The sequence below is a fragment of the Terrapene carolina genome, unplaced genomic scaffold, assembly GCF_002925995.2.
Source record: "Terrapene carolina triunguis isolate 2854851 unplaced genomic scaffold, T_m_triunguis-2.0 Scaffold32862, whole genome shotgun sequence".
Classification (NCBI taxonomy): Eukaryota; Metazoa; Chordata; order Testudines; family Emydidae; genus Terrapene; species Terrapene triunguis.
In genome coordinates, this window is record NW_020697213.1 from 1,664,294 (window position 1) to 1,680,910 (window position 16,617).

General features: G+C 46.1%; 1 protein-coding gene across 2 annotated transcripts in view; it reads left to right on the top strand.

Annotated features, from left to right (window-relative positions):
* LOC112106278 (zinc finger homeobox protein 3) overlaps positions 1-16,617 on the top strand; it is a 175,334-nt gene that overhangs the window by 7,614 nt on the left and 151,103 nt on the right. For both annotated transcript variants that reach the window (XM_029914168.1, XM_024199438.2), the window contains one exon: positions 132-628. In XM_029914168.1, the coding sequence (XP_029770028.1) occupies positions 132-628 (497 nt within the window). The remainder of the gene's footprint in view (positions 1-131; positions 629-16,617) is intronic.

The following is a 16,617-nucleotide window of genomic DNA, read 5'->3' on the forward strand; positions in this document are numbered from 1 at the left end:
TGCTTCTGACCCACGACCTGGTGGGCATATTATGGGGCATGCTGGGGGAGTGAATGTTCTGCTCTGCTCCTGTCGTGGGAGGTACAGGATCCAGCTTTTCTGACTTATATTTTTCTCTCTCCTTTGTGCAGTGGGTGGAGAGATCCCCCTGGACATGCGGCTGGGGGGCGGGCAGCTGGTGTCCGAGGAGCTAATGAACCTGGGTGAGAGCTTCACACAAACAAATGACCCATCGCTGAAGCTCTTCCAGTGTGCTGTGTGCAACAAGTTCACTACAGACAACCTGGACATGCTGGGGCTGCACATGAATGTGGAGCGCAGCCTACCGGAGGATGAGTGGAAGGCAGTGATGGGGGACTCATACCAGTGCAAGTTGTGCCGCTACAACACACAGCTCAAGGCAAACTTCCAGCTCCACTGCAAAACTGATAAGCACGTGCAGAAGTACCAACTAGTAGCGCACATCAAGGAGGGTGGCAAGGCCAATGAGTGGAGGCTGAAATGTGTGGCCATCGGGAACCCCGTGCATCTGAAGTGTAATGCCTGTGACTACTACACCAACAGTCTGGAGAAGCTGCGTCTGCACACAGTTAACTCCAGGCATGAGGCCAGCCTGAAGCTGTACAAGGTGAGGCTTGATTGCTCTTTATCTTCCTTGTGGGGAACCCGACTGTCAAATCTGAGCTACGGTGAGAGTGGGATTTTAAACCCATTCAGTCTAGTACCTCCGCGGGGCTTGGCCCCAGGCTCACTGGGATCACACACCTCGTCGGCTTGCACTTTGCTAGCAACTCTTTTGGGCTCCGAAAGCCTTAGGCCAAGCTTTTCAAAAGTGATAGTGACTCTTGGGTGCCCAACTTGAGGGGCTGAGCACCTGTCCTCTGCAAATTAGATCCCTTTAAGGTGTGTGACATTGCACATCCAAAATTATCAGTCCTGTCTGAAAATCGCATCCCAACAAATGCTTTCTCACTGCTAATCTCGGAAGGGATTCTGCTAGCTAGGGTTTGCCTTATGTCAGGTTGCTCATCCTTGCAAACAACTTTCAAAAAGCTACTCCCATCCAAGCAGGAACTCCAGGCAGTGTGCTCATGCTAGAATGGAGAATGCGTGTGGGGAGTGTCAAAGAAGCTGCCAGTGCCCTGTTTCTTTTGCTCAGTGTATATGGGAGTGCTAAGGATGTGTTCTTGAACCACTGCTTGAGCCCGCTGGAAAGGAGCGAGAACAAATTCTATACATGTAGTTGACTGAAGGCCTGGTCAAACTGACAGCTTCCCTAGGATGATATGTCACAGCCTTTCATTACCACTCACCTTCCACGTTACACGTTGCTCCATGACTGCTATCTTGGTTTTTGTCTTTTTTCCTCTTGCCTCCAATTTTCTGTCCCTTCTGTAACCATCTTTTCCTCTCCTGCCTCATTTTCCCCCTCCCCCCACCCAAACCCTGTAGGCTGTAACCCAAGAGGAGCTCCGGATACAGTAAATAGTCCTTTCACTCGCGCAGCAGAATTGCTCCAGACGTTTTTATTGATTTTCACTGGACTTAAAGCTTCACCTTTTTCTCTAATCATCCCATAATGGCTTTAGTATGAACAATCAGGTACAAATCGCCATAAATCTAAGCAGCCTCACTTCGCATACCTTCTGCTCACTTACACATGCTCTGTCCCTCGCTGTCTTCTCATTTTGCTCAATTTTATATTCTCTGTCTGTCTGTCTTTTCTCCTTTCCTCTCCTCTCCCTGTAACCCTAAAGGGGTCTACAATTTTGGATTAGACTAGGCGGTCTCATTTTGTACCCTATTTCTTTCATTTCCTAAACCTGCCATGCCTTTTTGCTGTCTCAGGTGAGTTCAAAACTTTGCATCTCTCCCTGTGTCAGTCCCCCCAGACTAAGGAGGAAATGTGCGGTTTTTAACATAGGGAGTTGTTCCAGGAAATGGATTACTCCAGGAATTTCACGGGGAGAGGGGAAAGCAATAGGAGGGGTGAATAGTTTAGCCTAGGCTAGAACAACTGGAGACTCAGCTAGTATTAACAGGGCATGCCTGAGGAAGCTCCTGGTGCTGCAGGCCTAGCGGATGTGACCGGGGCTCCTCTGAACATCACTGTTATCAGTGGCATGGCACAGCTCGGCTCTGAAGATGACTAAGTTCACTCCTATTTCTCTGCTTTCAAGTATCCTATTTTAGTAAAGTCAAAGAAGCTGGGACATGTATGAGAGGGAATTTGGGGTGAAAATGGGAGCAGGAGAGATCTCTCAGAGGCTAGGAGAGGACATCTAGATAAAGTGGTCTGTCTTCAGAATTAAAACTCATGTACCAAGCATCATGATTTCAACTTGTAATAGTCTTTAGATTTGATTTTTGTTGTTGTTGTGTGAGGACAAGACAATGGTGACAGGCTGCAAAATTTCTTGGTTCAAACCCTCTGGCTCTGTTGTGCTCCCTGGTGAGAAAGCAGATTGTGGGCACTGGCTTTCTCCTTCCCTCCCTGTTTCCTGCCGAAACAGGAAAATGATAAACGAAGAGATGGTGCGGGGAACGTTTTTCTAAAACAATATATTGGAGGCTTGTGAAAGGCCTTTCCCAGACAGGTGAAGGAATTCATTCTCAGGGACACTTGGTAGATTCAGCCCTGAGCACTTAGTCACGATTTTAAAATCTCGTTTGTCTTTGAGGTGAGAGTTGCAGTGAAACATTCAAGCAAGAGAGAGCAGGAACTACCTTGGTATCAAAATACTGAACCCGGGCACCTACCGGTCTAGCATAGGTATAATTGTCTGCTAGCGTAGCCACACATTCCCTGAAATGCTTGTATGGAATTCATTGCGTTGGTACCCCAACCACTTTCACTGTAAATCGTATAAGTCATGTTGCTCTTCTTACTTAGTTACCATTGTGCTATCCAATGAAAGGAGAGATTCCCAGAGAACCTTAGCCCAGCGCGTTGATGGATTCGGTGTTCATTTTCATGGAAGAACTTGGCTGTAGATAGACAGAGTTGTTCACTGAGGTCCTCAGCTCAGAGTTTCCATTCTTTAGTGTGGTTTTAGTGCCATGGAGCTTTGATAGCTGATGGGTGGAGTGGGGGCAGTTCATGGACCAGTTTCTCTTCTCTCAGCCCTTGGTGTGGTCTGCAGTAAATTGAGATTGATTGGATGTTATTTTTCCTCTTGCTAATGTAATCCATTAGCCTGGCACATGCATAATCAGTTTAGAGCACAGTTAACTGGATGTAATCGAGTTCTTCCCTGTCTGCTGGAGAAAATCCTCTCCAGATGCTGCCTGGGTGAGAGAGCGCACGAAGCTTACCGCGCACAATCCTCCTTACTCTGCCTCTTTGCCGTTTTCCTTTTAAATCATGTTATTGGCCACTTGGGTTGCCCAAGAGCCACTTCCTCAGCAGCAAGTGGCGGAGCTGGAAAATGGGATCCTGAGACCTCGTTAGTCAGCAGCATGACGAGCCTGTGAGTCCTCCCCTGCCATGTGTCCGGTGCTTTCTGGTGAGGGTGGAGTGAGAGACTGCTTGAAATTTTAACACAACCTCTTTCCAAGGTCCCAGTATTTCAGGATGTCTTAAGCCCAGTTCCCTCTTATAAGGGGGAGGATTCTTTGGTGGGGTGTTTTGTGTTGGAGTTTCTCTCGCTGATAAACACGGAGAGATGTGACAACCTTCCCCCACTCTCCTTTCCCCCCCTCTAAGTTGTCAAACCAGGACTTGTGGTGAAATCCTGGGAGCCCGAAGGAATATAGCGTCTGTCTCTCACCACTGCTTGTGCTCTCATGTCCTTTGTCAGTATATTTTCATACTGCCAGACAAATTACCCAGAAAGTGCCACTAGTATCATAAATATTTGTTTCAGCTCTAAGTGGAATGAGGTGGACATGCTGGTTCAGGAGATGAATAGGATATGAAATATTTCAATTCTAGTTGAGGCAGTGTGGTCTAGCGGAAAAGCATGGGGCTGGGAGCCGAGAGACGGGGATCCATTCTAGGGTCAGCCACTGACTTCCTCCGTTAGCTAGGGCAGATCCCTGCCTTTCTCTGTAACATGGGAGCGATAATACTCCTTTTCCTTCAGTGCTTTGAGATTTACGGAGTATTTCTGATCTTGAGACAGTATGCAGACAGAGAAACTTTTTAACCTGTAAATCATAAACCAAGTTCTAATTCAGACTAGGTTAGCAAAAGTCATTCAGATTTGGCTTTCCTGTGAAATGTAGGGAGGATGGTATCTCATCTGGCAACGGGAGATGCATTCCCTGATTCGTGGGATAATGCCATTTTATCCAGGGCAAGAGGGGCATTTGGGGACAGCTAGAAAGGGTACTGGAGATCTTGGGGAGGCCTTGGTATGGTGAATAGATGAACTGGGTTTACAGAGAGAGGGGTGTTCTAAACTGACATCTGACTATTTTGTGTCACAAGGACAGAGCCCAAAGCCTGGGCACCAGTTGTCCATCCCAGCTCCTACTTGGATTCCCATTTGTTATGCTTCTTTGCAGGAATTATGTGGAGGAAGGGGAGGGCAGGTTTGAGGTACTCTCCAAAGGTGATTATTTGGAGAAACCTAATTCGCTTTTTTGGGGTTTTCTCCTTCGTAGAGGTTCTGTGGAGCAGCTTGTGGCCTCCCCTCTTATGCTTTTTTGAGGCGTTTTTAATCTGATGAAAACCAAATGCCTTCAACTCTGTTAATTAGCATATCTTCTCTACGGTATCACTGGACAAGTAGCTGGGATAATAGTGGGAAGGGTATGGGATGGAAGGCAGTAAAACTCTACAATTTAAAAGGAACTCTCTGGCTTCCCCCCACTTCTTGCCTGCTTCTTCCCTCCTGAAACAAAGGAATGTAGTTTATGCATCACCTTGTTTCTCTGTGATCCCTACAGATGTTCAAGCACTTGCCTAAGACAGCCAAGCTAATGTACAGTCCCTGAAGTGCAGCCCCTACAAGGGAAGCATGGAGATGGCTTAATACCAGTGCACTGCATCATGTGACAGCCACTGGCTTTTTACAGCTTGTTTTCTGGTCAGTGTTTTTTCCATGAAAAATCTGTTACCTCAAGCAGGTAGGTAGGGACCCATCCAGACTCCTTACACGTGAGATTCCAACAAGGGTCCCACCACTAGGGGAGAAGTTAGGACCTATCCAAATCCATTGTAGTGACAGGGCTTATGCATGGGCACCTTCGCTAGGAGAGAGACTGAGACAAAGCAGTATCCTCCATATAGGAAGGGTGCAAGTATAGATTCCACTAGAGCCTATTTTACAGATGGAGTTTCCAGTGGGAATTAATTCACTAGAGCAGGAGCGGAGGCTGGGAGCTTCCTGCAGAACGTTTTACAATAAGCTCTCTGTGAAGATCTCTTTGAAGTGTAAAAAGCTGGGTTAGAGCCAGAGCCTAGGCTGGGAGCACTGGAGGAACACATAGCTTAGCATGTTTGTCAAAGTAATGAGTGTCGCGTATCCTTGCCCTGCATTCTTTGCACGGATATCTCCGTATTATGCAGGGAATGGGTAAGTTGGAGAGGAGGCCTCCTTTGATGACACGCTGGCTGTAGAAAGCTATATGTAGAGGTTCTTCATTAACCTGTAGCAACTGTGCAGTGGGAAGAGGAAACGTTTCATTCGTGCCTGTGGAATTACCAGCAGACTGTCCCTTCATTGTTGAAGCTGTTGGTCCAGTTCACTGTGTGCCATGCTGGAGACTCACCCCAGACTCCATCTGCTCAGAAAAGAGACAGATCTGGTCAGGCAGGAGGCAGGCTCAATGCTGCTGTCTTCATGGGGCAGAGAAGCTCTAGAAGTGAGGTGCTTGCTGCAGGTCATGTGCCAATAGCTCATCCTTAATTGCTTTTGTTTAACAAAGAAGAAAAGGACCTAGCACAGGGGTACTCAAACTGGGGGTCGTGACCCCTCAGGGGGTCACAAGATGGTTACATGGGGGTCACAAGCTGTCAGCTCTGTGGGACTGACAGCCCCGAGCTCCCGTTAAATTAAATTACACATCCCCATTTTTAATTTATAAGGGGGGATCACACTCAGGGGCTTGCTGTGTGAATGGGGTCACCAATACAAAAAGTTTGAAACCCACTGACCTAACACACTGAGTTCCCTGTTCTCTATGGGGAGAAAGGGATGTTTTCGATCTCCCCTGTTTTCTGCTAGATGTAGGAGGCCGCAGAAGGGTACCCTATGACTCGCGCTCTGCCTTTGGAACCTGTGGTTCTCACACCTTGTTTTAATTTAGCTGGATTTGTTTTCACTTTCATCAAAAGTTAGAATAGGGCCAGTTGTTGCAGAAGGTGAAGTGTCAGGCAGGGCTCCTGTATGCTGGAAGTGGAGTTAGTACCACCCGGATGGGCATGGTATAAGAACCTACCAGAGAAGAACTGGAGTTCCACCATCCTCATGTTTCGCCCCCCTTATTCAGGGGACACTTGTTCTCACACTTGAATGGTTTGCAGTCAGCACTTTTGCTAAGAATATCCTTTCTTGCATCACAGTAAACCGGCTTTTTCCTCTGTATAGTGTCTCTGATCCCAAAGAATTACAAATGCTTTTCCTGAAGGAGAACTCTATAGAGCTCAAAAGCTTCTGTCTTTTACCAAGAGAAGTTGGTCCAATAAAAGCTATTACTTCACCCATCTTGTTTCTTACAAATGAATAGTCACTTCACACTCCACTTGAAAAGCAGCCATTTCACATTGCAATCCACAATGGTTTAGCTTAAGGACAAACAGTTAGGAAGAATTATCCAGTTAAACTGCAAAGGACTTCTATGGATGCAGAAAGTAATTTCCCAAGTTGGAACTGGGCCAGAAGACCAGAGTTAACTGCTTTTGCAAAAAGTGTCAATGGAACTGTAATGCCTACCTACACCACAGCACCGCCTGGCAGCAGCTTGGCTCATTAGTAGAGCCCCGCACGGATACATCTGATCAGCGATCTGCAAAAATTGGACATGGATATCCACATCTGCTCTGAGTGGTAGCCGCATTAGTCTGTATCAGCAAAAACAACGAGGAGTCCTTGTGGCACCTTAGAGACTAACAAATCTATTTGGGCATAAGCTTTTGTGGGCTAGAACCCACTTCATCAGATGCATGGAGTGGAAAATACAGAAGCAGGTATAAATAAATGAAAAGATGGGAGTTGCCTTACTACATGTGAGGTCAATCTAACAAGACAACTCAATTGACGGCAGGATACCAAGGGAGGAAAAATAACTTTTGTAGTGGTAATGAGAGTGGCCCATTTTGAACAGTTGACCAGAAGGTGTGAGTAACAGTAGGGGGAAATTAGGTTTAGGTTTTATAATGACCCAACCACTCCCAGTCTTTATTCAGGCCTAATGTAATGGTGTCCAGTTTGCAAATTAATTCCAGTTCTGCAGTTTCACGTTGAAGTCTGTTTTTTAAGTTTTTTGTTGAAGAATTGCCACTTTTAGGTCTGTTGAGTGACCAGAGAGGCTGAAGTGTTCTCCTACTGGTTTTTGAATGTTATGATTCCTGATGTCAGATTTGTGTCCATTTATTCTTTTGCATAGAGACTGTCCGGTTTGGCCAATGTACATGGCAGAGGGGCATTGCTGGCACATGATGGCATATATCACATTGGTAGATGTGCAGGTGAACGAGCCCCGGATGGTGTGGCTGATGTGGTTAGGTCCTTTGATGGTGTCCCTTGAATAGATATGTGGACAGAGTTGGCACTGGGGTTTGTTGCAGGGTTCGGTTCCTAGGTTGGTATCTTTGTTGTGTGGTGTGTAGTTGCTGGTGAGTATTTGCTTTAGGTTGGGGGGCTGCCTGTAAGCGAGGACATCTGCTCTGCGGATATCCACAGATTTTCGGGGCTCTACTCGTTAGGTTAGTGCTGGCTCAGAGGGAAGATTCCTGCCAGCTGAATCACTGGCACCACTTCTTGTTGCACCCAGGTATTTTTTTGAGGTCTCTCAGTCAAATACTGATTTCTAGACAAATACTTGCTGGTTTTAAGATCAGTGTTTTTATCCCAGAGTGCAGACCAGAGAAGAGAGAATTTGTCCACTTACAGAAATGTTGTGCAGGTTTCCTTATCCCAAACTAAGCTTCTGAACTGAAATGGGTTTCAGGACTGGAGTAAGCTTCAAAATCTAGAACAAGCGTCTGAGCTACACTAAACTCTGAGCTGGACCAGCCTGCTCATGAGCTATAGCAAGCTCCCATGTTAGAATGGGCTCCTCACCAAGGGCCTGCTCCTGCCTGCTCTGAGCTCCCAGTAGTCCAAGCCCCCAGATGAAGAGTTTTGCTGATGGGCTCTGTGGCCCACCTGAGAAGTTTGGGTATTATGCCATCGGGTCTTGCAGCACTCCTGCTATGCAGTGTCTTTATCAGGGACCAAATCTCTTCCAACATGCGTAAATCTGTACAGGTTTCAGGGTCTGGAATTGCATCTACTACTAATGCTTCCAGGTCTGGGCATGGAGTTGCTTCAGGATGCTTAAGTGCAGTCTCATAATATTTTCCCTCTTTTCAGACCTTTTTCTTGGGATGAGGATGTTTTACCATTAGCCATATTTATCAGACATAAACCCCATGCGAAGTAAAGTTTTGGATCAAAGTGATTGAATAGCTTTGAATGCAGGCCGTTATTTATTAGATCTTATTCCCTCTTCTGCCCAGTTCTCAAAATAAGCTTCACAATCCACTTTTGCTCTTGCCCCCAAAATACCTTGTAAATGTTTGTTTAGCATCATCATGGCACTATATGGCCTCAGACATCTTTTGCAGAATTTGAAAAGTCTCATCAGATAGGCAAGGGCATCGTTGCAGCGTTTCAGGTTTGGAATGGTGTCTATAGCTTCTCGGATGACTCTGATTCTGGCTGTCCCAGCTGATTCTTTGTCATCTGGGAGAGCACTAAGTGCATTGGATAGAGTACTCTGTCACCGTCCATAACCGAAGCGCCCCAGACCCTGCCAGAACAATGGATGCAAAACCTGCAGACATATCTCCACTGCTACAACAATCAACGCCCTCCAGGACACACCTTTCAAGATCCATGGTCCTACACCTGCCTAGCACAACAAGTGGTGTACCTCATCCAGTGCACTAAATGCCCCAGTAACTATGTGGGTGAAACCAGACAATCCCTACGCTCTCAAATGAACTCACACAGAAAAATGATAAAAGACAAAAGCACCCTGTCACCGGTGGGTGGACACTTCACAAGGTGACCTCTCTGTATCTGACCTACCAATCCTCATCCTCAAACAGAGACACTGGATTTATGGCTTGTATGACTAGGTTACAATCTGTAACCCACTAACCCCCCCCCTTTTGTCTTACGACTACAGGGGTGTTAACTGGCCCCTTCACCTTGAATGGCCCCTCAGAATATATGATAACTACTTACACTAAACTATCTGTTCAACCTTGTATTTAGCCATTACACTCTGAGAACCATTCCCAGATCTGAAGAAGAGCGCCGTGAGTCTAGAAAGCCTGTCTCTCCCACCAACAGAAGTTGGTCCAATAACAAGTTTCAGAGTATTCTCTCGCCCACCTGGTCTCTTGAGTATCCTGGGACTGACAGGGCTATAATTACTGCATAACAGTACACAATGGTCAGCCAGGAAGATAAGTGACTCCCATCTCCTGTCTTGTAGAACTTGTCTTAAGGCATGTCACTTCTGGGTGACCTGCCTTTAACTGCAAGGACTTAAGAGCACGTGGGCATGCACACACATACTCCTCCTTACATATTATCCCCATGTATGTTTCACAAAGATGATGATGACCAGGCTTTCAGTGCAAACCTTACATGATGCTCCTTGGTAAACTAGAATGTAAATACCAGAGCCGGGGGGCCTGCAATCCTTATGCACCACTGCGTCCTCTGCCAGCTGGCATCAAGAGGTCCTTGGGTCCCACATTCTCCTCCACCTGACTCAGAATGGTGTGTCTGTAGCCTCTCCCCCAAGTCTAAATAAAACGCCACCAACACATTTTCCCCCAAGTAAAACATCCCTGCATCTCTATGCATTCAAGGAAGAAAGGATAAACCAACCCTGCAATGAATACACTGCAGTTGGATTCTACTTTGCTTTCTCCTCTTGGGACTCATTAAGGAATTTTAATACAGGTAACATATATTATCCATTTAACTCTTTCAAAAACCTAATCCTGGGGCCTTCACACTCCCTGTGCCAGCCTGCTCCACCACATTACCCGGGCAGTAAAATAGATTTTTGCATTTAATGTTGTAATACAAAAATACCTTAATATAGGACCAGCCACCATGTTCTGTATGTTTGCCCCTTAGGAGGGGTTGGGACAGAATGAATTTAGAGTGTAAAACCACTTGTAAAATACTTCATTTATTCAAGTCAGACCTTTTTTTAGACACATCTTGTCCCTGCTTTTACAATATTGTGGTATGTCCTGACCCATATTCAGCCAATGTCTTAGGGAGGCAAGTTTGGTTTGCACAGTGATGAAACTGAAAAAGCACTGAAGATAAGAGACCAAATAGACTCCAAAGGCACCGGGAGTGAGCAATCCAGAGTCGAAGGGTTGGGAATATTGGAGTAGAGCAGCCTCCCAACCCTTCTGTCTACTTGTTAAAGTAAAATTCAAACTCCAAATTGTCAAGGAAGATTTAGAATTCAGTCCAAAATGTTTCTCTCCATTTTTTGCCCAGTCTTTGACCCTAATCGTAGGAAAGGTGGAAGAAGTTCTCATTGCCTCCGTCACCATCGCTTCACAGACAAGTGTGAACAGTCCTGTGGGCTTGGCTTCTCTTTGTCACTGAAGTGGGGGCGTGGGGGGGAGAGAGAGAGCAGCAGGGCTTAAGGGATTCTTTCCTAGCTGCCCAGGCTTTGGTTGTTATCTCCACAACTAGGGATTGTAAATTGTGACCAGAGTACAACCCGAGCCCTGTACGGCACTGCACAATGCCCGTGCTCATCTGAATTCACACTTCATTATTTCTCAGTGTAAGCTGAGAATGTATCTGAGTGTTTTGATGAAATTCTACAAAGTAGTGCCTGCTCATCCTACCGTGCCATATCTGTCCCATATCTGTCGGCTGCAGACCAAGGATGGAAGCAAGGCAGTTCAGGGGGGCAATTTCTTGACAGTTTGATATACTGCTGATTCTCTTGAGTCCGAATAAAACAGCGTGGAATTACACTCTGAAGATTCTGATTACTGATTGGAATCCGTCAACCATGGTGGTTGTTTGGAACATCTGCTAATGACAGCTCTGGGTTCCGGAACCGCATGAGAAGAGCCTTGAGCTCTGTGTCTGATCAGTCAGAGGGGAATGAAGCAGATTCGTAGATTCTAGGACTGGAAGGGACCTCGAGAGTTCGAGTCCAGTCCCCTGCCCTCATGTACTCACTTGCATATATTTACTCTCTCTGATTACAGCTGCAGATTTGGCATTGTGAGAAGTTCTAATTGGGAGAGTTAAAATGAAGTTTACTAGAGCTTGGTGTCAGGAGGTCTGTGATCCCAAGGCTCTCTGGAGGCATACCTTGTTTAAAGGGCTAAGAAGGCAGTCGTGCCATTGCTTAAGTCTGGGCCTGAGAGATTCCCTGTAGTGGGTGGGTCTACGAGATGGGAGTACTACATCTGTAAGGGTATGTCTACACTACAGGATTAATCCGAATTTAGATAATTCGAATTTGGGAAACAGGTTGTATAAATTCGATTGAGCGCGGCCACACTAAGCACATTAATTCGGTTTTTAACCACATTAATTCGGTGGTGTGCGGCCACACTACCCCATTACTTTAACCACAGTAATTCGGTGGTGTGCGGCCACACTAACCCTAATTCGAATTAACAAAATTGATTTAGGCACTACTCTGCTCGTCGAGGTGGAGTACAGAAATCGATTTTAAGTGCCCTTTAATTCGAATTAATTGGCTCTGTAGTGTGGACGGGTGAAGGGTTAATTCGGATTAACGCAGCTAAATCCGAATTAAAGTCGTAGTGTAGACCAGGCCTAAGAGATCAGAATAGGCAAATCCAGACACCCTGTGGCATGTTTGCGCTGCAAGCCATCTGCTAGGCAGCTTGTCCTTCCAGAAGAAGCTCATCCATTCATAGAATTACTTATTGCCAGCTGCCTAATGAGTCCATAGTCCCAAATGGCTAGGCCGAGGCCCTACTCTCACATTCCTACTGTGCAGAGTATGCCAGGACAGAGGCTTGAGAGATGCTGTTTGGAATGTTAAACTGCTTCTGCATTTCCAGGTGAAATGGGTCCCGTGTCCTTGCCAGAATTTGAGGCTGCAGCAGCTGCAGCCGTGTTGCAGGCAGTGTGGCTACAGGATCTTTTGGTGCCTCCTCCCCTGCTTATATTTATTCAATAATATCGCAAGCCCTGAAGTCTCTCTCGAAGCTGAGCCCTTTGTGCTGTGCTGTTCCTAGGAGCAAATAATAAGTTCGTCCCAGGAAGTCACAATCGCACTTTTGTGACCGATGAAAATGGGTTTGTCCCCGGTGCAATAGTTAAACTGTTCAACTTTTGTTCAGGGTGACCATTGAACAGGTGTTTTCAGCAATGGGTCAGTTTCCTTGTGTGTGTGTGTGGGGGGGGGGGGGGGGGGCTTGGTGTGCTCCCTACCCAGAGAGGGATCAGTGTGATGTGGGATTGGCTCTTGATTTGTCATAGTCTGTTAGAAATAACACTTTGCAAGTCAGCTTCATCCCATGATGTCGCCTAAGACAAGTATGCTTTCTTTGGACAGTGCTATGCAACTAATTACAGCTATAGTCTGAAAAGTGCCTGTGGAAATGGTATTTGTGGTTCTCTTTGATCTGATCCTATGTAAAAAGTGCTTAGTTTACAACTAAAGATGTTTTTTCTGACTGCCAGCCCTGCAAATTCAGCCTGCCCTTAAAGAATCATGTGGGTTCTTTCCCTCTTGTACATCATTACTTGCAATAAAAGTTTCACAAATCTAATTGTGCCAGGAGTTGCACTTGTGCAAACCAAACGTCTTTAAATTGTGCTTTAGTTACACCAGTGCAGCCATCAGTGGTTCACACAGGTGTGTCTGCTTGGAACTTAGTAAACAAGTCTGTTGCTGATGCACAAGGAGGAATAGACTCCAGCTCATTCAGTCTGAGCACTCTTGGATCTTTAGAGCTAATAGGAGTAAGAAGCATTAACTAAAACAACGAGGAGTCCTTGTGGCACCTTAGAGACTAACAAATTTATTTGGGCATAAGCTTTCGTGGGCTAGAACCCACTTCATCAGATGCGTGAAGTGAAAAATACAGGAGCAGGTATAAATACATGAAAGGATGGGGTTTGCTTTACCAAGTGTGAGGTCAGACTAACAAGATAAATCAATTAACAGCAGGATACCAAGGGAGGAAAAATAACTTTTGAAGTTATTAGCACTGTAGTGCTAATAAGCGATGGTCACATAAACACCACCCTATACCGGACACCTACTGACCACTGTACTTGCCTACACGCCTCCAGCTTTCATCCAGACCACATCACACGATCCATTGTCTACAGCCAAGCTCTAAGATACAACCACATTTGCTCCGATCCCTCAGACAGAGACAAACACCTACAGAATCTCTATCAAACGTTCTTAAAACTGCAATACTGACCTGATGAAGTGAAGAAACAGATTGACAAAGCCAGAAGGGTACTGAGAAGTCACGTATTACAAGACAGACCCAACAAAGAAAGTAACAGAACGCCACTAGCCATCTCCTACAGCCCCCAACTAAAACCTCTCCAGTGCATCATCAAGAATCTACAGCCTATCCTGAAGGACGATCCCTCACTCTCTCAGATCTTGGGAGATAGGCCAGTCCTCGCCTACAGACAGCCCCCCAACCTGAAGCAAATACTCACCAGCAACAACACACCACACAACAAAAACACCAACCCAGGAACCAAACCCTGCTACAAACCCCAGTGCCAACTCTCCACATATCTATTCAAGGGACACCATCAAGGACCTAACCACGTCAGCCACACCATCCGGGGCTCGTTCACCTGCACATCTACCAATGTGATATATGCCATCATGTGCCAGCAATGCCCCTCTGCCATGTACATTGGCCAAACCGGACAGTCTCTATGTAAAAGAATAAATGGACACAAATCTGACATCAGGAATCATAACATTCAAAAACCAGTAGGAGAACACTTCAATCTTTCTGGTCACTCAACAACAGACCTAAAAGTGGCAATTCTTCAACAAAAAAGCTTAAACAGACTCCAACGTGAAGCTGCAGAACTGGAATTAATTTGCAAAGTGGATACCATCAGATTAGGCCTGAATAAAGACTGGGAGTGGTTGGGTCATTACAAAACCTAAACTTAATTTCCCCAATACTAATTTCTCCCTACTGTTACTCCCACCTTCTTGTCGACTGTCTGTAATGGGCCACTCTCTTACCAGTTCAAAAGTTATTTTTCCTCCCTTGGTATCCTGCTGTTAATCGATTTATCTCGTTATATTGACCTCACACTGGGTAAAGCAACCCCCATCCTTTCATGTATTTATACCTGCTCCTGTATTTTTCAGTCCATGCATCTGATGAAGTGAGTTCTAGCCCATGAAAGCTTATGCCCAAATAAATTGGTTAGTCTCTAAGGTGACAAAAGGACTCCTCGTTGTTTTTGCTGATACAGACTAACACGGCTACAACTCTGAAGCATTAACTAGTTCCGTTAAGTCGGCTGGCCTGACTTCCATAATACCTTGGATTGCTCCCCTTCTGACAGCCACCAAAAATGCCTTGATTTGTTCCTGTCCTCTTCCCCTGTGCTGCTTTTAAAGCAATGAAACAGGGAGGGGCTATCGTGGAGAGACCTCTTCCAGACCTCTGAATGGGTCAGCCAAGCGGAGTTGGGCTTAGGACCCGGCTTTCCCACTCTCACACATTAGTCAGACGTTTGCTGCTTTGCAGCCAGCTGTGGTTTAATCAGTGTTCTGTGTAATGGTTTGGCTAGAAACATAGGTGCTGTCTCATTTTACGGTGTTTCTCTCTGAATCTGTTTGATCAGTTCTTGTGTCTCTCTGCTCCCCACCCTGTCACGTGGTCCTTTTCATGGGCTCCAAGTCTGCCAGCACAGGGCAGTAGGAAGGAGAGTTGATGCAGTGGAGATCATGTTGCTCTGATGTACTTTCAGGGACGGCAGGCCCAGCACGACCTCTTCTCCCATCAGCTCTCTTGCAGTGAGGTTCACAAGTAGGGAGTTCACAAGCCCTGGTGTTTCATTTTACTCTGTTTGGATACTTTTGAAAGGAGTTAATATTCTCTGGCATGCTACCATTCGCTTCTGCTGTCCAATGGCATGTATCTTTCACTCAGGCACTTTCCGTCTCCTGTGCATACGTTGGAAAACCGTGTCTCACTCACTCCTCCCCCTTTTTTTCCTCATGCTCCGAGAATGGTAGGTTTTAAAAAAAACACCTGGGGAAGTTTCAGGCAGCAGTAACAAAGCCTGTCTCCACAGAGGGGAGGCTAATTACACAGCTAATTAATCCAACAGATGTCACTTTAAATGCCTGATTCTTTGAGAGTCTGTTGCGCACACATGCTGGTTAAACAGACTTCATGGGCCCTGTTCACAATGCCTGCTCAGGCTGTTGGTGACTGTCACTTTAAAGCGTGGGGTGTCCTGTGCCTTGTTTGCATCCAGAAACTGGTCCTGGAGAGTTGAGTCTAGACTTCATTCAAAATAGATGGCAGTCAGAGATAACGTTCCTGTGATAGTTCCGGTTAATCGACAGCCCCAGCACCCCTCCTCCCAGCACGCCCCCTCCTGTTTGAAAGTTATTGGAGTTAGGCAGATGCCGAGTGGGAGAGGAGCCCTGCATAGGACACCAGTGTAACAGAGGCAACTGGCTGGCTCAGGCAAACGGGAGTCTGGACATCTGAGCCTCTCAGCTTTGTGGTCACCTGTTCAAATTCAACCCAGTTCTGTAGCACCCGAAGCTGTTAGCCTCTTTTAAGTGTGATTGGTCTGTCTGGATAACCAGCAGCACACCTGGCATCCAATTGGCCCCCTTGTTTTTGGTCTCAGGAGAGATGCCAGTCAATGGACAGGAAGTCTCAACTTCCATTTCACACCTAGGGCTTATCCTTATAGAGGAGGGCTATGGTTTATTGTCAGGGCAATGTCAGTCCAGCTCTTTCACCAACACTACATTCATTTAAAAACGAATTAATATAACTTATTTCAGTACCTGTCAGCTGTAAAATCCCTCCCCCTCAACCCCCCAAACCCCATTTGGCTGCCTTTTGTGTTCCCATGTAGGAGGATCAGCTACCCGGGTGTGTCTCCAGGCTTATGTAGACAAGGAAATTTACTGGTACTGCTATAGTTACACTGGTACAGCTCCCATGTGTATGCTTCTATTCCGGGAGAAGTGTGTCCACACAGGGAAATTTTACCAGCATAATTTCCTGTGAAGACAAGCCCTCAGTAAGTGGTCCCTGAGCCACAGCTCCTCTTTCCTCTTCGGAAAACTCCATTAACTCAAGTCTCCAACTACAAACAGCTCCAAACCATGCAAGACTAGTGGATGGCCTTTATATTCAGAAACGGCTCTAAGAACATAATTTCATTAGCTGAATAC